At 52.6% G+C, this 27,875-nt stretch overlaps 1 protein-coding gene across 2 annotated transcripts in view; it reads left to right on the forward strand.

Moving 5' to 3' along the window:
• SEC14L1 (SEC14 like lipid binding 1) overlaps nt 1–27,875 on the forward strand; it is a 52,152-nt gene that overhangs the window by 19,637 nt on the left and 4,640 nt on the right. The window contains exons 1-12 of one of the 2 annotated variants that reach the window (XM_047833681.1): nt 7,636–7,718; nt 12,468–12,617; nt 12,731–12,862; nt 14,779–14,907; nt 15,695–15,929; nt 16,511–16,620; nt 19,522–19,711; nt 21,224–21,312; nt 22,413–22,483; nt 23,397–23,568; nt 23,890–24,024; nt 25,868–26,002. In XM_047833681.1, the coding sequence (XP_047689637.1) occupies nt 12,507–12,617; nt 12,731–12,862; nt 14,779–14,907; nt 15,695–15,929; nt 16,511–16,620; nt 19,522–19,711; nt 21,224–21,312; nt 22,413–22,483; nt 23,397–23,568; nt 23,890–24,024; nt 25,868–26,002 (1,509 nt within the window). In that variant the 5' untranslated portion in view covers nt 7,636–7,718; nt 12,468–12,506. Of the gene's footprint in view, nt 1–7,635; nt 7,719–12,467; nt 12,618–12,730; nt 12,863–14,778; nt 14,908–15,694; nt 15,930–16,510; nt 16,621–19,521; nt 19,712–21,223; nt 21,313–22,412; nt 22,484–23,396; nt 23,569–23,889; nt 24,025–25,867; nt 26,003–27,875 lie in introns of those variants that run through there. The other variant, XM_047833680.1, reaches the window with a different exon arrangement.

A 27,875-nucleotide genomic window follows, 5' to 3' on the forward strand; every position in this document is an offset into this window, starting at 1 on the left:
TGTATGAATATATATATATTTAGTTGATACATATATATATTTTAACGTTTATTTATTTTTGAGACAGAGAGAGACAGAGCATGAATGGGGGAGGGTCAGAGAGAGAGGGAGACACAGAATCTGAAACAGGCTCCGGGCTCTGAGCTGTCAGCACAGAGCCCGACGCGGGGCTCGAACTCACGGACCGCGAGATCATGACCTGAGCCGAAGTCGGCCGCTTAACCGACTGAGCCACTCAGGCGCCCCATAGTTTTTATATTTTTTAATGGTTAGGAAAAATTCCAAAGAATAATATTTCATGACATGTGAAAAGTATATGAAATTCAGTTTTTGGTGTCTGTAAATACAGTTTTAAGGGAACACGGCCGCACCCATCTGTTCGCGTATTATCTGTGGCTGTTTTTGTCCTATAAAAGCAGAGTTGAGTATTTGCGACAGAGACTACCTGGCCCGTGAAGCTGAAAGTCTTTGTTTTTTGGCCCTTCACTTACTACAGAAGCTTTGCTCACCCATCTCTTTGCTTCTCCAGGATCTCTGTGCGGAAGTTGGAAACTTACCGGAACACTGGACCCTTTGTTTTTGATAGAAAGTTTGATGGTAGAGAGTGATCCATTGGATTGAAGCTCATTTGTTCGGATTTTGAATACCGCCTCTCTATGCAGGCAGAACTTCTGAACAAATGAGTAACATTTAAAGCACTTGCTTGGCGGCGCCTGGGTGGCTCAGTCGGTTGAACGTCCGACTTCGGCTCAGGTCACGATCTCGCGGTCTGTGAGTTCGAGCCCCGCTTCGGGCTCTGTGCTGAGCGCTCGGAGCCTGGAGCTCGCTTCCGATTCTGTGTCTCCCTCTCTCTCTGCCCCTCCCCTTGGGCTCTGTCTGTGTCTCTCAAAAAATAAACAAACATGTAAAAAAAATAAAAAAAAATGAAAAAAATAAAGCACCTGCAGCCGCAGTTCCCGCACTGTGCCGAGGCACCCCAGGGCACCCCAGTGCTGTCGGGTGTTTTTTACATTTTGAGAAAACACGCTTGATAGTCAACATTTCTTGGACGTCGTGCAAACTCCTGGCGCATGCACGGTAGCTCACGTTTCAAGATTGGATCACACTGTTTCGTTTCTTTTTTTTTTTTTTTTTTTTTTTTAATTTTTTTTTTTTTCAACATTTATTTATTTTTGGGACAGAGAGAGACAGAGCATGAACGGGGGAGGGGCAGAGAGAGAGGGAGACACAGAATCGGAAACAGGCTCCAGGCTCTGAGCCATCAGCCCAGAGCCCGACGCGGGGCTCGAACTCACGGACCGCGAGATCGTGACCTGGCTGAAGTCGGACGCTTAACCGACTGCGCCACCCAGGCGCCCCACACTGTTTCTTTTCATGGCGTCGCGTCTTTGTGGAGCTGCGTTTTCGCTGGCTGCTGTGCTAAAAATTAGCTAGTGCGGCACAAGAATCCGTGGGCAACAGGAAGCGAGAGCACAAGCGCCCCGTGTGATTCCAAGCCCTGGTGGCACCCAAGCGTCCACCCTCACAAGTAACACTGGTCGTGTAGGAATGGAACAAAAACACATTTTCCCTCGACTTGAGAGTATTATTGTTTCAGATGGCTACTGAGTTATTAGGACACAAGTGCTTTTCAAGCTTGTCTGGACCTAATAACAACCGATCCTTCTGGCATTGGGGCACCGTGGAAAAGTTACTGAGATGTCAGGGGTGTTGCGAAGGGACATTTAGAATCCTCTGACGTAGGGCACCATGTGGTGGTGCCCGAGGACAAACGTTCCCAGAGAAGCCAGTCAGAAATGTCCTCATCGATTATCTGCAAGACTGTAAACAAACTGAAGTCACCCCCAGGCTAGTGTCTGAGATGTTGATCTCCAGCTCTTCCAGAAACATAATACCGTGGAACACGTGAGGGCCTTAGCTTTCTACTCTAGGCTAAAAAGCAGAAGGTCTGGTTTATCGAGCATCCTAGATGGTTCTTGGAATTTCATTTGAAAGCTCAAGAACTCTGTGCCGGTCTATTAAATTGTGTTCACAGAAGTTTCCACGTAGTCTTGCCCGGAAATTCTCGAGAAGGAATACATTACAAGTACCGTAAGGTAGAGTATTCTAGAAGACCTTACTGAATCAGGAGCGTAGCCGTACAGCTGCTTGCAACACACAAGGAGAGAAGGAGTGGTTTCACGTTTGTCTTTAACCAGAAACAACTAGAAACTATTGTGCCTGGTAGCTTTGCTGGAGCCAGATAAGCTCTGTGCCCGGCGTGGGACTTGAACTCACGTCCTTGAGGTCGAGAGTCGCTTGGTCTACCCACTGAGCCTCCCAGGCGCTGCCGCCCCTCCCCGAACATATGCTAATTTTGAAATAGATTCGGATGATTGATTATTTTTCTTCTAAGGACAGTTCTTTGTTTTCTTGCTCGTTTGGTTCTTATAGCAGCGGTTCAAACATTGAGGAGTCCCGGGACTCTGCTGGCCCTAGTCAGCGACTTCGCGTTTCTCTGCCGGGAGCTGGGAGCAGTGTGCTCGGGCCGCGTGCTGCCGTGGGTGCAGGTTGACGTCCTGCTGTCCTGGGTGCGGGGGTTGGGGGGGGGGAGGGGGCAGCACTGGCAGGGGCGCGGTCACGGGCGCCATCACATTCTGCTGCGGTCCGCCCGCTGCACCTGCACCTGCTCCTCGGCTCAGTGTTCTGTTGTTGTCAAGGACTCGCGGTTACTTGGGCTGGGACCCTCACGGTCGAAACGTTTGGGGTAGAACATCCTAAACTAGATAGAAGTTCATGGAGGGCCAGTTCCCGCTACTCTCGCGGAGAGACCTTTGCCAGGCATCTGGGTTTAGGGGGCTCCCGTCCCGCCTCGCGCTCAGGGCTGTGGGACCCTGCCCTTTGGAGCGGAGTCAGGCACGGTTTGGGTCTCACTCACCCGAGTTGTCGAAGAGGTCGGCAAAAACCCTCCTGCTGTGTGATTTGGGGCCCTCTTTACAAATATCGTAGTATGGATAAGGAAGGGTAGCGACCTCGCTGGAACTGAAACTCCTCGCACGTGAAGTCCTTTGATCTCGTGGGTAATTTCCAGCAGGCCCTTTCTGCTTGTGCCGCTGTTGGCACTGCTGGTCGTCTGCAGGCCGGTGACAGGGCAGGGGACACAGGTGGCCGCCGTGCACGGTCCCCTCTGCTTGAGTGGCACCATGTCCACTGGCACCATGTCCCGCGTCCGTGTGCTGTGGTCCCACCGAAAATAGGTGGATTGGGGAAGAAATTGCGAAGTTTTTCCGTCCTTTAACACAGCCGTTCCGTGTTGAGAACCGTCCAGAGCAGGGGCACAGGCGTGTGAACGAGGGACACGGGGCCTGACCTGCGCTCCTCCCAGTGCCTCCCAGTACCCGCCTGTCTCCCCCGGAGGTGTGGGGGAGCGCACCGAGCCGGCTCCTCGGTCGCCAGGAAACACGGCCGGTGTCTCCCGCGGTGTGGTGGCTGTGAGGGCGGCCGTGGGACCGAGGGACGGTCAGAAGAATGTGCGTGCAGTCGGGACACTGTGGCGCAAGGTGTGGGAGCCGCACGTCCGCCATCCACGCTTCGGCTGCGCTCCTGTCTTCGCTCATCGTCGCCCTGCTCGACGGAGAAGGTCCTAGAAGAGGGTCCAGCCTCTTGTACTGGATCCCGTTGGCGTCGGTCATGATGCCCTGTCCTTAGAGCTCCCGGCCCTGCGGGCCCGACTCACACCCTCTCCACACTAAATGTCACCCAGAGAGAGTGTGTCCTCAGAACCCTGGAATTGAGGTTGTCTAAGACGAAATCCCTCATTTACACTTCAGATGTGTTTGATCCCAGAGGGAGACGGCTGGGCACCTGTCAGATGTTTGCGAATTTTTTTTTAGCTGCCGTAGAATCTTTGTGTGTTCTTGTGTGACCTTCCCAGGGCTAGTCCAGTCTGTTGTGACTTGATTTGTGGGTCCCACTGAAGGCCGGTGACTGAGGATGGGGACTTTGGTGTTAACTCAGCACTTGGCCCGGACAGTTGTCTGTACCGTTACCCCAGTTAGTCCGCTCATGGTCTTGAACTCGTTTGAAAATCGCTAATCTGACTGGGTTGGTCATGAAGACTTTGGATGAATGGAAGTGTATCACAACTGATTGGATTATAACTTTTCTTGGAAAGGACTCAAATTTTCAAAAATTTAAGTTTTTATAAATACTTTGTCTTATATTTATAAAAATATATATTTTTATATATATATAAAAAATATATATATATAGGGACGCCTGAGTGGGCCTGAGCGGCTCAGTCGGTTGAGTGTCTGACTCTTGGTTTCGGCTCACTCAGTTTCGTGGGTTCGAGCCCCGCGTTGGGTTCCACGCGGACGGTGCGGAGCCTGCCTGGGATTCTCTCTCTCTCTCTCTCTCTCTCTCTCTCTCTCTCTCTGTCTGCCCCTCCCCCACCCACACTATCTCTCTCTCTCTCTCTCTCTCTCTCTCTCTCAAAAATCAATAAACTTAAAAAAAGTAAAAAAAGAATGAACACATTTATTCACAAGTAAGTAGCACGTGATTCGGAACCTCGCCTTACTAGTGGACTAAATAGAAGTCCGCCTGTCTTGTAATAGCGGAGGCGGAATTCAAGAGCCCATCAAGGACTTGAGTTGCGACCACGTGCAGTGTGGGGGGGGGGGACCCAGGTTCCTCCGGCCGTTGACACTCTTCACGCCTTCACGAGCTGTTTGTATGCTTTGGAGTCTCAGCAACAGACCAGGTGCCCGAAGCTCTTCGAGGCGACTCCTGTGCCTGAGCCGCTTCTGAGGCAGGTGACGCGGTGTCCGCGGGTCTGAACGGCTGCTCCGGAGCGTGTCCACGGAGTGTTTCCTCCCTTGTGCTGTCGCTCCCGTGGCCCCCATCGGGAACGTTCCCTTCTGCACACGCGCTCTCGCCACCCATCCTGGAGCCATGTCCCCCCCCACTGTCTGAAGCAGTTTTTTATTGTCAGCACGGTGCATTGCTGTCCGTGACCTCCTCCCTGTCTTTTCTTCGTTGTGGACGGTACGTGTGTCTGTGTCTTGCTTCTGAAGAAGCCCCGTCCCTGTGTCTTCCACAGTCACGTTGTCTAGATCTCAACGCGGTGGCTTATACGGCAGGCCCTCTGTATGTGGCTGTCATGTCTGCCACGTCGGCGACTTACGGAGAACCGACTCTGAGGGGCTTCGGTCGGTTTCCCACGTCTCCCCGATGCGTTTTATATTTGCCTCTTCGAGCACTGGCGACTTCTGAGAGACTCCCGCCGTATTTAGAATGGTTTTTCCACTTCTGGAGTCTTTCCGGGGTAAAACCAGCTCTGCGTCTAAGTGCGTTTGAGGGTCACGTCCAGTGCCGTAGGATCTCCAAGTCGTACAGGAAGCGGCTGGCTTAGTTCGCTGGCTAAGTTGTGTATGAACCTAGTTCAATCTGAAGGTAGAGTCTTTAAATGGAATTTCTTTTAAACGGGTTCTCCTGGCAGATTGCGCTGTTAAGCTCGTTACTTCTCAAGTTGAAATGTCTTCACTAAAATATGGTTTTATTTAGCACAGTACAAGCTTTTAATATCTCAAAATTGCATTCAAAGTTTGGTTAAAGACTGAAAGTGCTGTTGCCAAGCTCCCGAATTACAGGCTCAGAAATCCCTTTCGAGAGAGGAAGAGTGGGCGTAGGAAGGTGGGAGGAAGCCGAGTTACCCAGCAGGCAGCTTTCCTCCCTGGGGCAAATGGGTAAGGCCCTGCTTTTGTTTTTATTATTGAAACAATGGCTGTGTGAAACAAAACGAGTGAGCCCATGATTATATATATATTTTTTTTTTTTAATTTTTTTTTTTTTTCAATGTTTATTTATTTTTGGGACAGAGAGAGACAGAGCATGAACGGGCGAGGGGCAGAGAGAGAGGGAGACACAGAAACGGAAACAGGCTCCAGGCTCTGAGCCATCAGCCCAGAGCCCGACGCGGGGCTCGAACTCACGGACCGCGAGATCGTGACCTGGCTGAAGTCGGACGCTCAACCGACTGCGCCACCCAGGCGCCCCGAGCCCATGATTATAATAGTCAACGTCTCTTGGTCTCTTGCGAAAGAAGCTTTTCCTTTTAAGAGAGGACATCGAAGAACGTTTCTCTCGCGCTGGAAAAATGCCTTCTGGAAACTTTAGTTCTGTTCAGGCCTTTCTTGATTTTTGTGGTTGATACATGCCGAGTGTGATTAGGAAGTGACATAATAATATTGCAGATAGTTCCTGAAAACTAAGACGGAGGGAAATTCCTGTGGCTCTCCCGAGGCGGTGATTTGAACCCGGAGAGAACTGAAGCCTGGGTTCCTGCCCAGTTCTGGAGAGATAGGTGCAGGGAGGAGACTCGAAGGCCTGCGGACGTGGGCCCGTGGGCACGAACTAAGCCTTCAGAATGGGGAAGCGGCACACGGAAATCCAGACTGCTGCCTTCTCGTGAAGAGCCGGCAGCTGGAGCTCTCTGGGTCCGCGTCCCCTCAGAGCCACGGTGGCCGGGCCGGGCCGGAGGCCCCCGTGCCGAGGCGCAGGGCCCCGGGGGACCTCTCACCTGGCCTTCCCCCTCGGGCTGGAGCTGGGCCAAACCTCACGCCGGGTAAGATGTGACAAGGTCGTACTCAGTTCCGTGCAAAAGCACTGTTGGTCTCCATATTGCCCTTCCCCCCCGAAGTGACCTTCCCCTGTTGCTAGCGTCCCCAGTTTTTTACTTTGAGAAATTTGCATTATTAAAGAAGTTGATGAAGTGTAGCAAATACATGTCTAATACATTCTCTTTATCTCTTACACACACGCACGCGCGCGCGCGCGCGCGCACATGCACACACTCACAGCCTGAGTCTTGCAGAACCATTTGAAAGAAGCTGTGTGTATCATTACACTTGCCCTAAGTACTAAAGCATTATTGCCTCAGAATAGAAACGCTGCTTAACGGTCATCGTTATCACACCCGCGAAATTTCACACGGACAGAATGGTAGTATTTAGTGTGTGATGCATGGGCACATGTCCTTAAATATTCTCTAGAGCTCTTTTTATTCCAAAGAGCCAATGCAGCATAGCCTTTGGTAGTCCTGGCTCTTTAATTGCCTTCTTGCTAGATAGTTCTCGGCTTTTTTTGTGCATCTTTCAAGACACTGGCCTTTCTCATTTTTTAAGAGTCCAGGCCGGTGCTTTTGTGCAGTGCCCCGTAACTTGGACTTGTCTTGATTATTTCCTCCCTTTCTGTTGTGAGGTCTGCAGAGGTCGTGCGTGCTTCCGTTGTGTCACAGCAGCTCGGCAGGTTGTCCCGTGCTTGGTCCTGAGTTAAATCCTTGGCCGGAGCTGGTATCTGCTAGATCTTTCCCCTATAAAGGGACAGCTTTCCATCATCTGTCCCTTTGTAACTGACAACCTGCAGGGTGATCTTGGAGACCGTGCTGTCTCTTCCAGCCTTTCAGTAGGTGCCCTGTGTCGATCCTTGCCTGAACCAGTTATAAATCGGTGGTTGCAGAATTGTGGTTTTCTGATTGTGTTGTTTGCTCCTGTGGTTATTAGGTGACATTTGTCTGTAAGATTTCCTCCCCCGCCCATTTCTCTTGAGTATCACTATCTTTTCTCTTTCTGGTGCTCAAGTGATCTCAGAACGGGGGGGAGTGGAACCCCTTCAGGCTGGTTCCTGTGTCCTTTTGACATGCCCCCCCTCCGTCACTGAGCACATCCTTATTTCTGGTAAGTACTTCAGATTCACCTTGACCTTTCCCTTCAGACTTGTAATCAGTCATTTCTTGACAGTGCGTGCCTTCTTCTCTAGTCCTGAGTGGTATTTAGAAACCGAGCTCTAGATGCCAAGTTTCTTGTTGCTGCTGAGGTGTCATTGCTTCTAGGCCCTTCCTGTGGGCAAAACTAGAATGTGCATAAATGTTTCTAATAAGATTGGAATGCTTCTGTTTTTCAGAGGCTGCAGCAAGTTTGTAGATTGTAGTTTGTGCTGAAAAACTGGGGTCTGGTGTCCGTAAGCAGTTTCAGAGACTAAAGTTTTGTCACCGTTTTGCGATCTTCCTTTTCTATAACCCTCTAGAAAGTTAGGCTTTTCTGCACCAACATTATGCAGAATTCCTGAGCCTTATATATCTCCGAAAGATTGGCCCAGGTAAGTGAGCACAGAGACAAAGAGCTGGGTTTGTTGCTTTATCTAGTAAGGGTTTTTTTTGTTTTTTTGTTTTTGTTTTAATGTTTATTTTTGAGAGAGAGAGAGCCCGAGCACACACGAACAGGGGAGGGGCCGAGAGAGAGAGGGAGATAGAGGATCTGAAATCAGCTCCGCACAGAGCCCGACGCGGGGCTTGAACTCACGAAACCTGAGATCGTGACCTGTGCCGAAGTCGGACACGTGACCGACTGAGCCACCCAGGCGCCCCTATCTAGCAAGGTTTTATTCCATAATTCAAAAAATGTTTATTGAACACTGACTTTGTTTTAGGCGATGCGAAGACACATGGACTGGCCCCTGCCCCGTGGCTGAGTGGTGCTCCTGGGGACGGGGGGCGGGTGCCGACCGGGGTGCGCAGGGAAGCAGGGAGAAGCTCGCTAGGAACCTTCCGCACAGACAGCTTTGCAGAGGAGTGTACCGATTCCCCGGGTGGGTCGTGCATTAGCACTGTCACGCCTAAGGCCATCTGGCCAAGGTAAAAGCGAGTCTCTGTGAAAACAGGCGTCTACACGGATGGGTGATTTTACAGGGACTGGAGGGTTTGTGCTGTGTCTTAAATTGAAGACCGGGCTGTGTGGGTAGTGCCCTGTGCTGACCACTCTGTTGCAGGAATTTAGAGGCCGTTGTGGGCATTTTGAAAGTGATCTAATAGGTCCTTTGATAGGAGAGATCCCGGCTTCGGGTATTTCTTGGCGAGTGCCTACTCTACCCCGTATGTAACTCAAAAAGAATCTTTTTGTTTGAATCCTTGTATTTCAATTTTTTGATATGTCATAGCACTGGAGTATACAAAGCCAGGGTTTTTTTTTTTTTTTTTTGTAATGTATTAAAATTTAAAACTCAGTTTAGATGGTTTTCAGTGTCTGTAGAACAAATGATAGCAAAATTTTTTTTTTCTAGAGTTGTTCCCGTGTGCAGTACTCAATACAGGCGTATTTTAGGGCCTCCCAGAGACTTCTGTGTGGTATGGTCTGAGCAGTTCGATAAACTTCCATGTTGTTGATTTCAAATGCATTAAGAGACGAATGCTGTGTGATTTGTCAAGATTATAGCAGTTAATGGGATGCAGAATATATTTGAGAGGAGGGGGGAGTAGGTAAATAGGAAGGATATGTTTTCAACCCCCAAAGTAAAGACTTTTAAAAAGCAGTTATAATTGGCCACCACGCAAGTTTTGCCTCCCTTCCAGACCACCCTGTGTATGACTGTCCTTGATTTTCTGAAAGGGCGACTCTGGTCACAAGGTAGACTTCCCTCCTTCTCCATCGCCCCGTGAGGTAGGTCAACTCCAGGAGAGCCAGGCCTTCCGTTGGGTTTGGTGTGGCCACGTGGGCTGTGCTCAGCAGGGACAGGCCTTGTCACAAGTGTCACTGCAGGCCACCGTTCCCTCCTCCACTGGCTTTCGGTCCCTGCTCGCCCTGCGGCATTCCCTTGAGGCCACGCTCCTGGGTTCTCTTTCCTAGAAATCTCTCCCCTCCTCGATGACTATAAACAGTCGTGTGCCTTGAGGCCCAGTGTAAATGCCCCCTCTTCCACGAAGCCTTCCTACACCACCCCTCTCTCCAAAGCTCAGGGTGTTCTCTTTCTCCTGACACCTCTGTGGCACTTGCTTATTCTTAGGACACACTCGTGTTATGACCCTGACTCCCTTTCCTGAACTGTCTGCTTCATTTTCCACTGCCTCCCCTATCGCCTCGCGTGGTATCTTACATAGACAGCAGGAGCACAGCCGGAAATTTGCAGACTGGTGTAGCCCTGTAATGTTGTGGAGAGGAGAGGAGATATGTACCAGATTATCGAGGATGCTTAGAGTGAGATTAGTGAAAACCGGATGGAGGGATTAATAGGTCGCTCTGGTAGGGGCGTCCCGACTTCGGTTCAGGTCATGGATCTTAGGGTCCGTGAGTTCAGGCCCCGCATCGGGCTCGCTGATGTCAGCACAGGGTCCGCTTCGGATCCTCTGTCCCCCTCTCTCTCTGCTCCTCCCTCCCTCTCTCTCTAAAAAACAAATATAAAAAAATTGTAAATACAAAAAATAAGAAATAGGTTGCTCTGGTGCTTTATGGGGGGGTTCAGTGCAGCTGCTGTGACCTGAGTATTACTTCTGTTCAGACGTCAGGTCTGTCCACGGGCAGCTTCAGGAAACTGCTCCACGGAAGGCAGCGTGTTAGTCTGGCCGTGCGCCGGAACGCCTCGCCCCTTGTCGGAGGTCACATCGCAGCGGTCGGTGCCACTTTGAGGTTGTCATTCATCTTGTCAACAGCATACATTTCTCCTCAAATCTGTGTGTGGTTGTGATTAATTTAAGGCGGGAAGTCAGCTCCCCCCCCCCCCCCCCATTTTTAGGACAGCTGGTGGAGGAGTGGCATTTGTCACTTTAATAGGAAGATCACGTCACTGAGGTGCTGGGCCCAGCCCCAGGCTGCTTTTTCATGCTTCTTCTTAGAGCCCAGACACTTGTCATCCGGCCGCCTCGGTTTCCTGTTCCTGCAGCCCCGCGAGCCGCCGGGTGGCTTCGGTTTTAGCGTAAATTCAATAGTCAGGTCGTCAGCAAAGCTGTCTTCACAGATCACCACACACTCGCTACGCCGTAAACTAAATCGGGCGCCTGAGTGCATTGTCGAAAAGTTTGGATGAATTATACAGGGAGTGAAGCTTTTTTTCATGCTTTAAGTTTCGTAGTTTGCGATAATTGAAGAGTCACGATATGTTAATACCCTGTTATTCACCAGGAATGACACCGGGGCTTCCCCTGTGTTCCTTACCCGTTCCTCCCCGCCCCCCGTAACATTTAGGGAGACTGTGGTCCGTCGTCACAACCGGAATATCGCCGCGGATGCAGCGAAGATACTGAACATTCTCCGAGTGCCTTGACGGCTGCACCCACTCCCCCCCCCCCGCCCCTGGCAACCGCCGATCTGTTCTGCGTTTCTGCAGTTGTCATTTCCAGCAGGTTACAAACACGTTTGAGTCCATGGTCCGTTTTGAGCTAATTTGTACATACGGTGTGGGGTTCAGGTTGAGGTCCTTTTTTTTAGTTCCTTCCTGTTGGTGTGCAAGGCCTCCAGTCAGATTTGTTGGACAGAAAGGCCGTCCTTCTTCCGTCGAATCGCTCCTGCCCCTCTGTCGAAAATCACTTGGGCGTATTTGTGTGGGTCGATGTACGGCTGTCTGCCCTGTGACTTCTGTGTCCCTTCCACCGCCAGCCGCGCAGGCCTGGGTCACCGTGGCTGCGCAGTAGGCACCGATCCCACACCACTTGGAGTGATTCCTCCCAGTTTAGTCGTTTTTTGTTGAGAATTGTTTTAGCCGGTTTAGTTCTCCTGCCTCTCCGTATAAACTTTATGTTTTTTTTTTAAGTTTATTTATTTTGAGAGTGCAAGCTGGGGAGGGGCAGGGTGAGAGGGAGAGAGAGACTCTCGAGCAGGCTCCGCACTGTCAGCAGAGAGCCGGACGCAGGGCTCTAAGTCATGAACCGTGAGATCGTGACCTGAGGCGCGATCGAGTTGGATGCTCGACCGACTGAGCCGCCCAGGCGCCCCTCCATATAAATTTTAAAATAATCTTGTCTGTAGCTTTTAGACAAAGACGAGCCCTGCCGGGATTTCGATAGGAGTTGTGTTAAACCTCTGTAGCCACGTGGGAAGGATTGACGTCTTTACTGCCCTGAGACTCCCAGTCCATGAACACAGAATGTCTTTTTCTTTTTTAACAAAAGCTTATGATGTAAAGACAAAGGCAGCTCTGTGGTGACGCGTGGACGTGTATCAGGAGATGCCGTGTTTGGTTTTTTTTTTTATTTTTTTTTTATTTTTTATTTAAAAAAAATTTTTTTTCAACGTTTATTTATTTTTGGGACAGAGAGAGACAGAGCATGAACAGGAGAGGGGCAGAGAGAGAGGGAGACACAGAATCGGAAACAGGCTCCAGGCTCTGAGCCATCAGCCCAGAGCCTGACGCGGGGCTCGAACTCCCGGACCGCGAGATCGTGACCTGGCTGAAGTCGGACGCTTAACCGACTGTGCCACCCAGGCGCCCCTGTTTTTTTTTTTTTTTAAGTAAGCTTTGCGCCCAGAGTGGAGCCCGATGCGGGGCTTGAACTCCCTACCCTGTGATTGAGACCTGAGCTGAGATCAAGCGTTGGCCGCTTCACCGACCGAGCCACCTAAGCGCCCCGGGAGATGCTTTTATTCCTGGGAGAATCTCAGTGACGGGCTGGCGGGTCGCATCTCTGTTCAATTCCTTTTTTTAAAACAATTTATCCCCAGGCCTACGAAAGGAGGTTCCCTACGTGTCCTTTGATCCCGATGTTTGTGGACAGTGACACCGTGAACGAGTTCAAGAGCGAAGACGGGGCCGTTCACATTATAGAACGGCGCTGCAAGCTGGACATAGACGCACCAAGGCTGCTGAAAAAGGTACCCACGGGGACATTGAGGCCGTCCCCCTGCCAGACGAACTTAACGCTCGTGGCTTCTGTTGCACTCGGTGTCATTAATAAGTCCGTTTTCTCCTTTTTTTTTTTTTAAAGATTGCAGGAGTCGATTATGTTTATTTTGTCCAAAAAAACTCACTGAATTCTCGGGAACGTACTTTGCACATCGAGGCCCATAACGAAACATTCTCCAACCGGGTCATCATCCACGAACATTGCTGCTACACTGTGAGTAACCGCGCTCGCGGGGGTGGGGCCGGGGAGGGCAGGGGACGCAGGCTGGGGCCGGCCTGTGCTTCTGGGACCCGCGTGGCCGTCGCGCTAAACGGCACACCGCCTTGTGTTCTTCAGACACCGTCCCTCGCTTCTGACGCGTGGGGTCAGCGGGTGGCAGCTGCGGTTTACTGCAGAATGGGTCACGTGGCTGTAGCAGTCAGGGTCGCCTTGTGACCTTCCCGTGTCCCTTCCTTCCCGGCGCCACTCTAACACTTCAGAAGTACACGGGAAGGACCCAAGAGAACAGTTTTCCTCCGCTCTCTGAAAGTAGAGCATTCCCGTGAAGCCTTTCGTACGCTGAACACGGGCAGAGCAAAGCAGCAGTTACGAGTGTATATGGGAAGATTTTTTAGCATTCCCGTATGCAAAGCAAAACATAGCTTGTTTAGGGGCTTCTGGTGCCCCAGGACCCGTCTTGCTAACAGGCGCACAGAATAAACGGAGATAAAGCCCAGAGGCCCCCAGACGCTGTTCTAAGCTCTGGAGTCTCGAGGCTTCCGGAGGCGGGGTGGGGGGCGTGGTGCCATCCTCGCCGCTTGGGGTACGAGCTGCCTCCGTAACGGCTTTTGCAAAACAAACGGTGAATGCTGTTTTCACGTTCACCCATTTTCCTAAATGAGGAAATCCTCTTTAGGTTTCTTTTGGTTAGCCAAAAGAGGCACGAATGTCAGTCTTTCGTAGAAGCGATGGGGCGGAATGCAGACTTCGGGAAAGCGGGGCTTGCCTGTGATGGGTACCTCTGTATCAGGCTGATCTGCTGTTCTTCATCACTAACTTGCCACCAGATTATCAGAATAATCTAATAGGGTCTCTCTGCTTCTTCCTCACCCTTCTACAACGTATCCTTAGCGCGGAATCCCAAGTGATCCATTTAAAGTATGTCAGATCAGGGGCGCCTGGGTGGCTCCGTCCGTGAAGCATCCGACTTCGGTTCAGGTCACGGATCTCACGGCCCGTGGGTTTGAGCCCGCATTGGGCTCTGGGCTGACAGCTCGGAGCCTGGAGCCTGCTTCGGATTCTGTGTCTCCCTCTCTCTCTGCCCCTCCCCTGCTCTTTCTCTCTCTCAAAAATAAATAAACATTAAAAACTTTAAATAAATAAATAATGTCAGATCGTATCATACTTTCTGCAGCCTTCCTGCATTTCACACAGAAAAGCCCAGAGGCCTCCCAGTGGCTTACAGGGCCCCCCGTTTTCTCGTCCTCACACATCTGCTGTCCTGCTGTCTTTGTGCACAAGCCTACGCACCTGCTGTTCCCTGATGGCGTAGGCTGCTTCCCCTAAGGACCTCTGCTCCAAGTGCGCCCTCTGCCGGGGGCGCTGTGCCCCCGGATCTCTGATGGACTCCCGCCCTCACCTTCGGTCTGTGCTCACATCTGCCCTTCTGGATGAAGCCAGCCTGAACACCCTGTTCAATTCTGCTGCCCGCCCCCCAGTTCATTCACCTGCTCCAGCTTTTCCTTTTTCCCTTAGCGCTTGTCTTCAGTTTCTTACCTCTTTATGTTCATGGCTAATTGGCTGTCTCCCCCTCCAGACCGTAAGCTACATCAGGCAGGGATCTTTGTTTGGTCTACACTGGAGAACCCTGCTCAGGAAATACGGTGAATGGATGAACCACCAATGAAAGCGGAGCTCTCCTTTTAACAGGCGTTTTTCGATTTTTTTTTTCTAGGATATTTTACAAATATTTAGGTCTTTTTATGATTTTGAGCCTCCCTTGTGTAAATTTTCCATCTGCTGCTTTCATGACCGTAACGTTACTGGTAGAGTAAGTGTTTTCTTTTGGTTACTAGTTGATGGAGAAGCCGACAGATGATACCGTCACTCATCAGCATACTTAATGGGAACGATTTCTCATTTGTCTGCAGGTTCACCCTGAGAACGAAGATTGGACCTGTTTTGAACAGTCCGCAAGTTTAGATATTAAATCTTTCTTTGGTTTCGAAAGTACAGTGGAAAAAATTGCAATGAAACAATACACCAGCAACATAAAAAAAGTGAGTCCAGCTTGGGATTTTATGGAAAAGGGGGGGCAGGAGCCTCTGAGGTGCTCGAGGCTGGCAGTGTTTTCAGAAGGCCAGAAACGGGCCAGTCGGGGGTCCCGGCCGTTTCATGACGCGGCAACGATTTGACGCTCCCCCGAGTCTTGCGTTCTAGGGAGGGGGAGGGTTGGGTGGGAGTTCAGATATTGCTGTTGCCAGGGACGTAGCAGGAAGGTGCGGCCACTGGCCGCTGTGCCCTCTGCCCGGAATCGTTGGCAGATTGGGGTGGGCGGGCGAGGCGGGAGCGGACCTGTCTGTGGGCAGGGGGAGCGCTTGTCGGGGATCCCCGGGGGCCCCCGGGCCTCGGGTTCTTAGGTTCACCTTGCGTGGAAAACTTGCCTTCTTGTTCTCGTGCCGTTGCTCAGCGCTGCTGTGGGATTTGGGTTTTGAGAGTGTCCGTGTGAGATCATGAGTGTTATGTGAAGGCTTGCCTTATTTTCAGGGTGTTGGAAAGAACTTGGGTCGAGACACAAAGCGCAGATTGCGTACAAGGGTGATACGTGGGTGCTTTTAGTCAGTCATTAAAAAAAACCCCGTCTCTTTAGAAATTACTTCCTGGACCTTTGGAGAAGAGGAAGTAAAATAATTATGAAAAACCCAGACACAGAGGCATTTGGCTTTTGCTTTTATAGATTTCTTCCGCGGCTCTTCGGTTTTTGTTAGTGTCTTAAAAATCTGGGGGAGGGGCGAATAATTTGAACGTGGATCACATCCTAACCGTCAAATCGGTTTTATTTTCAAGGGGAAAGAAATCATTGAATACTATCTTCGTCAGCTGGAAGAAGAAGGCATCACGTTCGTGCCCCGTTGGACTCCGCCTCCCATAGCTTCCTCTTCAGAGACGACCTCGTCCTGCAAGAAACAGGCGGCGTCCTCGGCTGCTGTCGTCTCGGATGCTGCCCAGGCGGAGGGGCTGGGCGGCGAGGCGCTCAGCAGCCCCAGCGGGCCGCCCGAGCCGGCGGCGGGGACCCCTGAAGGTAGGAAAGATGCGGTGTCCCACGAGCAGGACCGGGGGTCGTATGGGGTCCTTTCCCTCCGGTTCCTCGGCCCGTTCTTGTCTCCTTAGGACCTTTAGGTATCATTTTGTCGCTGTCCCTTTTCCTCTGGCTTAGGTAACCCATTGTAGTTTTCTCTTAGAACGAAGAAAAGTTTCTTTTTTTTTTTTTTTTTTAATGGGCAGGAAGAGTTCTATCAAGTTGTTCTTTTATTGAAACCGGGAGATGCTTTTCAGTTACTTTAATTGAAGGCGTACTTAGCAAACGAATAGCAACTAAGCCTTTTACTGCAATCGTAGCGTCGTCAGATGCTCTATGCTTCCCGCGTGCTAGGCCCTAAAGGTAATTGAGTCAGTAGGTTGAGCTGTGGCTTGGCCAGGGATTTGGTCTTACAGACGATCACTGAGGGTCTCTAAGGGGGGGGCCGGCTTGACCCTGCTGTCCCCGTGGCATCCTTCAGTTCTGTGGCCGGAGGACCGCACTTTGCTGAGCAGGACGACTTTGGACGCCTTCAAGTTCCAGCGTTCTTTGTTGTAAACGCTGTCATGTAATTTCTGTTCCAGACAAACTAGACGCAGACTACATCAAGAGATACCTGGGGGACTTGACCCCGCTGCAGGAGAGTTGCCTGATCCGGCTTCGCCAGTGGCTCCAGGAAACCCACAAGGGCAAAGTGAGAACCGGCCCCCCCCCCCCCCGCCCCCCCGTGTGTGGTGGTGCTGTCCGTGGAACTGTTCATGGTTCTGGGTCCTGTTCATGGTTCTGTTCGTGGTTCCTCGGAGTAAATGTTCCCGATTACCGTAGCTGGGGAAGCCCCTCCCAGTCCCAGAGTCACAGGATCTGTGTTTCTCTGTGTGGCGTCCGAGTCCTGGACGGCAAATTGTGATGCCCTTCTATTTAGAATCAGTTTATTTTTCTAGGTTTACCAGAGAAGGGTCTCACTTAAAAACAGCTACACGTCGGGACACCTGGCTGGCTCAGTCAGTGGAGTGTGTGGCTCATGATCTCAGGGTTGTGGGTTTGAGCCCCACGTTAGGCGTAGAGATCACTTAAGAATAAAATCTTTAGGGGTGCCTGGGTGGCTCAGTCGGTTAAGGGTCCAACTTCGGCTCAGGTCGTGATGTCGTGGTTCATGGGTTCGAGCCCCGCGTCGGGCTCTGTGCTGACAGCTCAGAGCCTGGAGCCCATTTCGGATTCTGTGTCTCTCTCTGTCTCTGCCCCTCCCCCTCTCATGCTCTGTCTCTCTCTCTCTCTCTCTCTCTGTCTCTGAAAAATAAATAATAACATTAAAAAAAATTCGGCGGGGTGCCTGGGTGACTCAGTCGGTTCAGCGGCCGACTTCGGCTCAGGTCGTGATCTCGCGGTCCGTGAGTTCGAGCCCCGCGTCGGGCTCTGTGCTGACAGCTCAGAGCCTGGAGCCTGTTTCAGATTCTGTGTCTCTCTCTGTCTGACTCTCCCCCGTTCATGCTCTGTCTCTCCCTGTCTCAAAAATAAATAAAGCGTTAAAAAAAAATGAAAAAAAAAATTCGGCAATAAAAAGAATAAAAGGTGTTCAAAAATTACATGTCACATTATAAAGCGATATCAGGTTCCAAGTATTCTGACATTTTAATTTTCAGAAGCTTTGGAAGGGATTCACGGATTGTTTTAAGACTAGAAGTGTTTGAGTTTCGATTTTGAGGTTTTTGGTAAAATTTTAGCCTTATAAGGAGTTGGGTTTTTTTTTTTTTTTAATTTTTTTTTTCCAACGTTTATTTATTTTGGGGACAGAGAGAGACAGAGCATGAACGGGGGAGGGGCAGAGAGAGAGGGAGACACAGAATCGGAAACAGGCTCCAGGCTCCGAGCCGTCAGCCCGGAGCCCGACGCGGGGCTCGAACTCACGGACCGCGAGATCGTGACCTGAGCTGAAGTCGGACGCTTAACCGACTGCGCCACCCAGGCGCCCCTTTAATTTTTTTTTTAACGTTTATTTATTTTTGAGACAGAGACAGAGCATGAACAGGGGAGGGGCAGAGAGAGAGGGGGAGACACAGAATCGGAAGCAGGTTCCAGGCTCCGGGCCATCAGCCCAGAGCCCGACGCGGGGCTCGAACTCACAGACCGCGAGATGGTGACCTGAGCTGAAGTCGGACGCTTAACCGACTGAGCCACCCAGGCGCCCCGAGGAGTCGGGTTTTTCTAACCCACCTCATGCTAACAGGGGACTAGAAGTGAACACAGGCACGTTGCTATGTCCCGCTAGTTACTGGCATCGCTTAGTAAAGGGAAGCTGGGCATTGCATGGAGCCCACCCACGCGCTGGTTTCTGCCGGCCTTGGTTACCAGCACCTCTGTGTCTGACGCGACTGTTGGTAGCACTTACCGGGAGCACAGCCGCTGTAATGATGGCTGTCGTTTGTCGTGAGCTTGCCACGGGCTAGACACTCTCACGACCTTTACGAGATCTTCCCAACGTCCCTCTGAGACGGTGACGTATTTTCCACCCCTGTTGTACATACGAGGAAACCGAGGCACAGGGCAGTGAATTGGCTTGCCCGAGGTCTTCCCCCGAGGGAGTGCTGGCGTGAGGGTTTGAAGCCAGGCCCTCTGGTCCCAGAACCCTCGTTCTTTACCACGTCCGTGGGATGCTGGTCCTTCCTGAGTCACAGCGATGCCATCTCTGTGCCTGGAGTTACTCTCCCAGCAGTGGGGGAGTCGGAAGGCTCCCCCTTCCCTGCCCTCCCACCCGCCGTGGACCGGTGGTGTGCACCAGCGAGCGTGTGGCCGTGGAGGAAGACGGCCGGGCCAGATACGACTCGGACACAGTCTTGGCCTGGTCCTTCCCTCAGAGGAGCCGACTCGTCCGATAGCAGACTCTCCAGAGAAGGTCCCTGTGTGTTAGCGACACCGCCACCGCCACCAAAACCAGCAATACTTTTGCGTCCTGACTTTTGTTCGGGTGTAATACACGTGCAGAAGTGCACGCAGATCACAATCACGGATCGGTCCGGCAGGCCGGAGCATTTGACGTTTAACAGATTATTTCTGCCTTCGCTCTGCTTTGCCGACACTAAAATAGAATTCTGGAGAGATTACTCAGATTAGCGGTAGTGATTTTCTAAAGCCTTGAGGGGGGTTTTTTAGTAACGGCCGATTTAAAAAAAAAATTGTTTTTGAATGTTTGTTTCTTTTTGAGCGACAAATAGCGGCTGATTTTAAATAGCGCAATAGGGGCGCCTGGGTGGCTCAGTCGGTTAAGCGTCCGACTTCAGCTCAGGTCACGATCTCGCGGTCCGTGAGTTCGAGCCCCGCGTCGGGCTCTGGGCTGATGGCTCGGAGCCTGGGGCCTGTTTCCGATTCTGTGTCTCCCTCTCTCTCTGCCCCTCCCCCGTTCATGCTGTGTCTCTGTGTCAAAAATAAATAAATGTTAAAAAAAAAAAAATTTAAAAAAAAAAAAGAAAAAAAATAGTGCAATAATGCAGCTCGCTCTGGACGAGAAGTGAGTTTTAGAGTTTCATTCCCCTTTAGTCACTTGGTTTTCTTCCCTTAGCAGCTTTTACCGTTGCTTAGAAACATCTTACTCTCTTCACAGATTCCAAAGGACGAGCACATTCTTCGGTTCTTACGTGCCCGGGACTTCAACATCGACAAAGCCAGGGAGATCATGTGTCAGTCTTTGACTTGGCGGAAGCAGCACCAGGTGGACTACATCCTCGATACCTGGAGGCCCCCCCAGGTCCTCCAGGACTACTACGCCGGAGGCTGGCACCATCACGACAAAGGTGCGCTGGGCATCCCGGGCGCGCTTAGAGGCCGCCTCGCGCGGAGTCCAGAGGGCCTGTGGGTGGTCGCCCCCCCCCCCCCCCCCCCCCCGCCTGGGCAAAGGGGCGCCCGTTGATCGCGGCCAGCCCCACACCTCCCCCACCTGCTTGGGAGCTCCCCCCGCCCCCCCCGCCCTGCGTCCCTGTGGAGCGCAGGCACGGGCTGTCCCTTCCTTCCCTCCGCTCTCGCCCCGCCTCGGCCGCCAAGTTTCTTCGCGTTGCGAGAAGGCCGGCGTTGCCAGAGGCGTGCCCGCTGCATCCTGGTTCGGAGCTGGGCAGCGGACAGGACGGGATCGCAGACGTGGAGAGGGCACGGGGCGGCCCTGGCGCGCCCTCCCCCTCAAAGCAGGCCCTTCCCAAGCGGAATAGCTCTGATGTGTCTGCTTTCCAGACGTCCTCTTTTGTGCTTTTCCATATTAATTGCAGCTTTATTAGTTTTTACTGGAAACATCTCTTTATTCTGTTTTCCGACCCTTTGAAGACTGAAGCGTGGTAGTAAAACATTAATGTATTTTATAAACGTCGGGAGACACTTTTTATAAACCTTCCCTTCAACAGGATTTGGGAGCGCAAAGACCTTTTTGTTTTAAGTAGAACAGGTCTAGAGCCAGAGTCTAGAGAGTTTGTTTTAAGTAGAACAGGTCTAGAGCCAGTGGGAGGTGAATGAAGTTCACCGGGTGATAAACACAAGGAAAAGTTGGGCCCCGTCAGAGGAGCGGGCTGGCCCCCCGTGGACGGCACAAGACGGGTCTCAGGTGCTTGTCCGGAGCAGATTCCTTCCCTATCCTTTCCCCTGCTCCCCTGAGACAGCAAGTGTCAAGGGTCTAGAATCTAGAGAATCTGTTGATTCCGGGACCCAGTGTGGCCACTGAGGTCTTTACGCCGTCCGCGTAGCTGTCGTGTGATGACAGCGCATCTGTATAGCGAATGAGGTTCCTCTCAGGCTCCATGTTAGGCCTCCAGGCTATTAACGCGTAGAGCCGCCCTGTGCTGGTTGCTATGAAAGTAAAGAGTTCCTGAAAGTCCTCAATTATCTTGATCCTCTAGGTGGGAATCAAGGGTAAGCGGACTTTTAGGAAATCTAGACGTTAACTTTTTGGTAGCCCATGAAATGAACGTGTTTTCTTCCCTGAAAAATATCAAAGATTTAAAATACTCCCTGCTCACGGAAGAAGCGTGGATACTCTGAGGTCCCCGCTCGCCCCCCGCTGTTGAAAGTGGGCTCTGTTCAACCCCCTGGTTGTTCTTGAGGAGTCTGAGCCCCGGTCGGCACCGGCGGTTAGAGGAGGGCCGGACGGAGGCCGAGCTCCGCTGGGTGCCCCGGGTCCCGGGCAGAGGGGCGGCTGCTGGGGGGCTCTGCTGGGCCCACGCAGCCGGCTGCGGCCTCTGAGCGGGGAAGCACGCTCCTTGTTAAGGCTCCGGTCAGCTGCTCGCCAGGAACGGTGCCGATCATGCGTTTCCTTCCCTCCGTAGACGGCCGGCCGCTCTACGTGCTCAGGCTGGGGCAGATGGACACCAAGGGTTTGGTGCGAGCGCTCGGGGAGGAGGCTTTGCTGCGATACGTAAGTGCTTCCCGGGGAGGCCGCCGCGCCCTTCCGACCGTCACAACTGTCCCCTTAGAGCGAGCGTGGAGTGCGTTTGCAATCAGGAAAGGAATTCTCTCAGTATGTTTTTAGAATTTCAGAAGAGGGCCCGGGAGCCCTAGAGATAATTTTCACAGGAAAGCGTGAACGAAAAATCACCGTGGCCACTCAGGATGGCTTCTTGGGGCCGATTTTGAGCCCTCTTTTTCCACCGAATTGCTCCCTCCCCCCTCCTCCTTTTGAGATGTGTCTCACTCAGGTCAGACCTCTTCATGGTATTCTTTTCCCCAGCACGGCCTCACCGGGGGGTGGGAGGGGGGGTTAGCATCTCCCATCTGAGCCATTAGAAATGCTTCCTTCCCGCCCCTGGACCCCGGGCTCCCCCCTGCCCCTTCAGCCTCCACAGTGCGGGCAGTTAGGAGAAGAGTGTTGTCCTTAAACTAAAAAACAAACGAAAACTTTAAAAGACACCTCGGTGATCCCACGGTCTTCGAATATCTGTCGTTGGCATCTCGTCGCGTATTCTGTCGGCCCCGCCACCCTGCGAGCGTTTACACGTGCACACGCGCGTGGCCGCATCTACGCGCTCGTGCACATAAAGATGCGGATAGACTGTGTCTCCAGGGGAAGTGAATCCAGACCAGAGAGTCCCCTCAGCCGCGCTTCCAGTCTGCTCTCATGCTGCCCTTCCTTGTGGATTTGCGTGTGGCTGAACGTTCCCCTGCTCGCAGCTACCCGCCCCCCCCCCCCCCCCCCCTACCCCAGAGGCGCCGATTCCAGAGACGGGTCAGCGGGGCACGCCCTCCCTGCCCATCCGGTGACACCTAGCTCCGATCTCACGGGACGTAGCTGTCACCTTCGCCCAGAGGACAGTGCTCGCCCCCTGTGGGGAGAGAGAGAGATTCTCTGTCAGCCACAGGTCGTGTGTGCATGAACGTGTCATAAAATCTAAACCGATGACTCTGTCGGTTGACCCGCTTGCCTAAAACGGGCTTTGTTATTGTCCCTTTGGTTCCTAGCTTGACACGGTGGTGTTGCTTAGGCTAATCGTGGGTTTTTTATGGCCCTTTTTCACATAGGTTCTCTCCATAAACGAAGAAGGGCTGAGACGGTGTGAGGAAAACACAAAAGTCTTTGGTCGACCTATCAGGTAGACGTTGATTTTGTTTTCCCTTCCAGCTTATTGAGAGTACAAGTTAAATATTTCTGGTTGGCTTTTAGGACCCAAGTCTGGTTTGATTGTTAACGCTTTTAGGGTTTTAGAACCCAATCTAAATAGTAGCCTGTTTTCTACAGCGTACTCAAAGGCCGAAGAAGGATAACCGTGTAATACGGTTAGTTGGGAGGGACAGGTGCTGGGTTTTGGTATTTTTGACCCCGAGGCATTGCTGTCCCCTCGCTCTGAGTGGGTCGGCCTGTCTGGTTAGTCTGCACGGTCCTTGTGGGGGGAGCCCCCGGGGGTGCAAAAAACTTACTCTGCATTTCTAAACCATACTTGTAGCTCTGGTAGACCATTCTGAGAATGTGCAGCGGTCCAGAGGCTGACACCAGAAGGGGACGGCAGGCTAACTGGAACGCAAGTTCCGCCATGACAGGAAGGAGTTTCGAGGGTTTTCCGTTCCCTGCTGTAGTCTCGGCTCCTGAGGCCGCACCGGACTCAGATCCTTGCGGAAGAATAGCTTATTGTGGTTCGCCACAGCGCGCATTAGAAAGCCGGGCCCGTGCCCCGTTGGGTCAGCAGAGGCCGCGCAGCGGGTCAAGCACGACACGTCACCTCGTGGTGCTGGGTCACGTGTGTGCCCGGGTGAGGTGGCGATGGTCGATGAGCCGCTGATGCTTTGCCGTCTCGGGGGTTGGTCCCACCGCACCGATCCCGCGTGCTTGCCGCGAGTAGATAGAAACACGGTGCGCGACACTTTGGTTTTTCGAGACTGGTGGACTTGTGTTAATGTGTGTACAGGGCTGTTGCCCAGTATCGAAACGAGAAAACAGTAGCAGTCGCTTGGGACGCGGTTGGCGAGTGTGCCGTCTGGCGAGTGACACACGTCTGCACGCCCTTACAGTTCGTGGACCTGCCTGGTGGACCTGGAGGGTCTGAACATGCGCCACCTGTGGAGACCCGGCGTCAAGGCCTTGCTGCGCATCATAGAGGTGGTCGAGGCCAACTACCCCGAGACGCTCGGCCGCCTCCTCATTCTTCGCGCCCCCAGGGTGTTTCCCGTCCTCTGGACGCTGGTAGGTCTGGACGCCGCTTTGCAGAAACGACGAGCCACTTGGAAGGCGGACGTGCGTGCATCCGCGTGCGTGTGTCCCTGACCCTTAGCCTTAGCTGGCTGGGAAATAACAAAATAAACGTGGAAAGATACGCAGTCTCTCAAACCGGTGAAGGGAAGAAAGAATGCCCGAGCGTCTTTCTGTCACGCGGACAGACTTTCCGTGCATCAGACTCCCTTCCCCGCCCCCCCCCCCCCCCCCATACTGTCACGTTGTCATTTTAATCTTTGGGAATCGGACGGCCAAGCAAAGATGACCGCACGGTCTTCTCGTTACCTACAGGTTAGTCCATTCATCGATGACAACACCAGAAGGAAATTCCTGATTTACGCAGGAAATGACTACCAGGGTCCTGGCGGCCTGCTGGATTACATCGATAAAGAGATTATTCCAGATTTCCTGAGCGGGGAGTGCATGGTACGTATTTAGGCAAGTAGTTACACGTTTGGCCGCTTTACAGGGGTAGGGAGGGTGGGCGTTGGTTGGTACAGATGATTTTCAGAACCTTTAGTTGGGAGTATTGTCTTTCTTTTGGCTGACATTTCTCTGACCCAGAGTTAAACTAAATAGAACCACGTAAGTGATGGTCGATAACATGCCCGTTTCTTCGTCGTTAAATGCTAATGAGGATTCGTTTTAGACTCTAATTTAATTACGGCTTGCTTTATTCACTCAGCTTCGGGTGGGTCAGATTTCTTTTACCTGTCGGGGGAAAGCTGTGCGTTTTATAAAAACACTTAACTCCAGATGATTCTCCAAGATTTCCCCCCGGACTGTAAATCAGGATAACATTTCAAAGGGGATACGTTAAGAGAACCACTTCTTCTCTGTAATCGGGGTTTTAATACATTGAGTTGCTAGCTTCTCGGGCAGACACCTCCTCTTGTGTGCCCTGAACTGTGAGGAGGGGTCCTTGAGGACCTTACAGCCCCAGGGCATGACACAAGGGCGAAAGAGACCTGCGGAGGCGCAGGTGGCTTCCCGAAGTGACAGCCGGAGCCAGAGGGGGGTCAGGCTCTCGTTAGAGGAAGGATCTCTGTCATCCTCACGGTAAATAAAGTTACCCGCTTCGGGTACGTACACACTGGATCTGACGCGTGCGTTTATGAGCTAACGAACTGGGCTTTCGGGGGAATCTTTCGGGATGGGTGGAGGAGGTTGAACAGCATTCGGATCCAGCTTTCAGGTCGTGGGTCCCGCGCTCAGGAATTGCAGGCAGCGTCGCGGTGCGAGGGGTAAGCGAACTACAGGGCCCCCCTCACCAGGCGCCGTGACGTTGAATCGGGAGGTCAGGCATGTAGCATCCTACAGACGGCTCGCGTTACATGAGAACGGTCCCGAGTGGCCGGTCCTTCCGTTGTGAGCTGGAGGGAGGCCTGGCTCACGGCGGATCGGACCACGTTTGTCAGGCACCGACCACCGTGATGCGATTACCGGGCTGAGAGTCCTCTTCTGTCCACGCGTCCGGGCTCCGGCGCCTGAGGCTCTCCCGGCTGTCATGTGTCCCTGCACGCTGTGCTTCTCGCACTCGGCGCTCCGATGTCCCCTAACAGGACGTCATGCCGGGATAGGTCTCCAGGCTGGCCGCACTGCCGGCCGGACACCGTCGTGTGGGTTCCCTGTGTCCTCGCCTCCCGGGGCCGATGGTGCGAGAGCTGCTAAGATGCTGTGAACTTGAGTGCTGGGTCACTCTGTCGAGGTCGACGAGGAAGTTTATGAAATACACAGATTCTAGTTCAACTTAGCCTGTTTGCAGCGGCTTCAGAAGAAGCTCTCCTTTGTTATTTTTTTGTCTGGCATTGTGGACGGATCCTCTGATCCGGGTCAGACACAAAGCTCTCACCGCTGGTTACGTGTGTATTGACGGTAATTGCACGTAATAAAGAGATGCCTGTAGTTGCCGAGAATCCAGCTTTTCTGAACGTAACGTTTCCTCTTCACGGTGCCGTGTGAATGCTTGGCGATTCTTACACAAACGAGCTTTAGTAATTTACCTTGTAAATACGCGTGTGAAATCTGTGCTAAATCAGCTTCAACTTGTTCTCATTTAAAGTATGACACGTGTATTTAAGAGGTTCTAAAATCCTTTGGCTAAATCGCACACAACGTTTTTCGACCTCGCCAGTGTTTTCCGTTTCCCGAGTGGCCCGGAGGAGTCGAGCACGCTGGGATGTGGCCCTCGCCGGAGTGTTTGGTGTTCAAGGGGGGGGGGGGTCCCCGTGTGCGGGCACAGCTTTTATTGCCACGTTTCTGTTTCCAGTGTGAGGTGCCCGAGGGCGGACTGGTTCCCAAATCTCTGTACAGGACCGCGGAGGAGCTGGAGAACGAAGACCTCAAGCTGTGCACCGAGACCATCTACCAGTCTGCCAGCGTCTTCAAGGGAGCCCCGCACGAGGTGCGCCCTCCGCGGTGACGGCCCAGGGCGGTGGGGGCCCCTCTCCCCAGGGAGAAATTCTTCGGGCGGCCTTCCGAATAGGATTTAGTTCAGGAAAATCAGATGTTTTCTCTGGTTGTTGTCTTTAGATTTTTTTTGTTTGTTTTTTTAAATCTGTAGTTGAGGCACATGTCTACACTGAAGGGCAGGCGTCTCTCAAGGCATCTGTGCTCGGAAGGAGATCAGGCCTCCCGACCTCTGTTTTACTGGATAACCTCTTAGCGCAGGGATGAGAGGGGCACGTGGAAACTCTTTCCTGTGGAAGATGTTTGACTCCTCAGTTTGGTTCGTTCAGCGATTACATAGGGCCGGTTTCATTTCTCTTTTTTCCTGACCGGGCCTTGGTGGTTTAGATTTTAAGGAATTTGCCCGTTTTTATAAGTCAAGCAGAGTGAGGAGAAAGCACATTTCTCTTCCCTTCTTGCTGTCCCCTCTGGTGCGGAAGCAAGAGTGCGCCTGTGTTTTGTATACGCGGTGTGTCCTCTGACGACAATTGTGAGCGGCCTGAGCTGTGAGGGCTCCCAACCGAGCCCCCCTCCTGAGCTCCGGGCAGCTTTCCACCTCGAGGGTTGTTGCCGAGGACGGCGGCCCTGGGCTCCCAGCGAGGGGTCAGCGAGGAGGGGCTGCGGGCTCAGGCCGCAGCCGGTGGCCGGGAGCTGACCCCTTACCGCCACCCACCATCTGTCCTTGCTGGTGTGTGTCCTGGAATGGCCGGCCTGTCACTTGCAGGGCGGACAGGGACCGTCACTGTGCTCGAACAAGCGGAGGCACATTAGGTGTGCCTCATTCCTAGATTCTGTAGGGAGATCTCGAATTCTCAGGGCTTTGCCTTCAGGATTATTTATATTGATCTCCTGCACGGAGACCAGGCTCGAGGAGGCGGAGTTCTCGTTTCTCCGGTGACCCCGTCTTGTCTGTGGCACAGAATTCGGTGACACCTGACGTTTCTTGAGAGTCACGGGGTATCTGTGGAAGTGGGAACGTCTTCTGTGTCACAGCACCAGAACTTGCTTTGGGGATGAAGTAAAACACAAATCGAGGATGGTGACACCCCTGAAACGAAGGCTGAGTTCAGTGTCCCCCTCATGAGCGCGGGAAGGAGGGGGCCCGTGGGCAGACGGGGTGCCTCTCGGGAGAGCTGTGCCCCTGGGGAGCCGCCTCGCAGCAGGAAGGGAACCGCGGTTCCCACAAAGGGCTCCGGTGCTCCTGGAATCTGCTCTTTCGGGAAATTCCGGAGTGGTATTTCTGTGGTGAGGAGGGAAGAGTCTGCCTGACGACGAGCAGAAGGCTCTTCCCGGGAAGAGGGGGCCCCGGCCCCGGCTGAGGTTTCCGAGCGAACACAGAGCCTCGCACAGCTGGCTTCAATTCTCACGTCCCTCCCGTAGTCATGTTCTGAACTATGTAACTTTGATCATCCCCTACTGGGAAACTTTATACGGGCGCGCAGTTAGGAAGTTCGGGTTTTAGGTTGGCGCTCGGTCCCCGGGGCGCCTCCCCTGCCCCATGCCACGTGGCTCTTTTCTCCCCCGACTGCGCTGGCTGCCACCGTGCCTTGCGAGCCTCTGTTCCCTCCGCTTGCCCGGAACGTTTCCTTCTGTTCCTCCACGTGCCCTCTGTTCCGCTTGCGCCTTCTCCGGCACCTTCCTTGTGCTGGCCAGCCTAGAGCGACCCGCGGAACCACTTCTGTACCGTGTTGAGTTCCTTCTGTTCTGTGTGGCTAAGGCATTTTGACAGCCAGGGCCCGGTGTTGCGAGCGCTGAGGCTCGTGCAGTGGGAAGTCTTGGGCCGTGGGGGCAGCCAGCGAAGAGCACAGAGCTTGACCTGGAGCGGGGGC

The sequence above is a fragment of the Prionailurus viverrinus genome, chromosome E1 (assembly GCF_022837055.1).
Source record: "Prionailurus viverrinus isolate Anna chromosome E1, UM_Priviv_1.0, whole genome shotgun sequence".
Classification (NCBI taxonomy): Eukaryota; Metazoa; Chordata; class Mammalia; order Carnivora; family Felidae; genus Prionailurus; species Prionailurus viverrinus.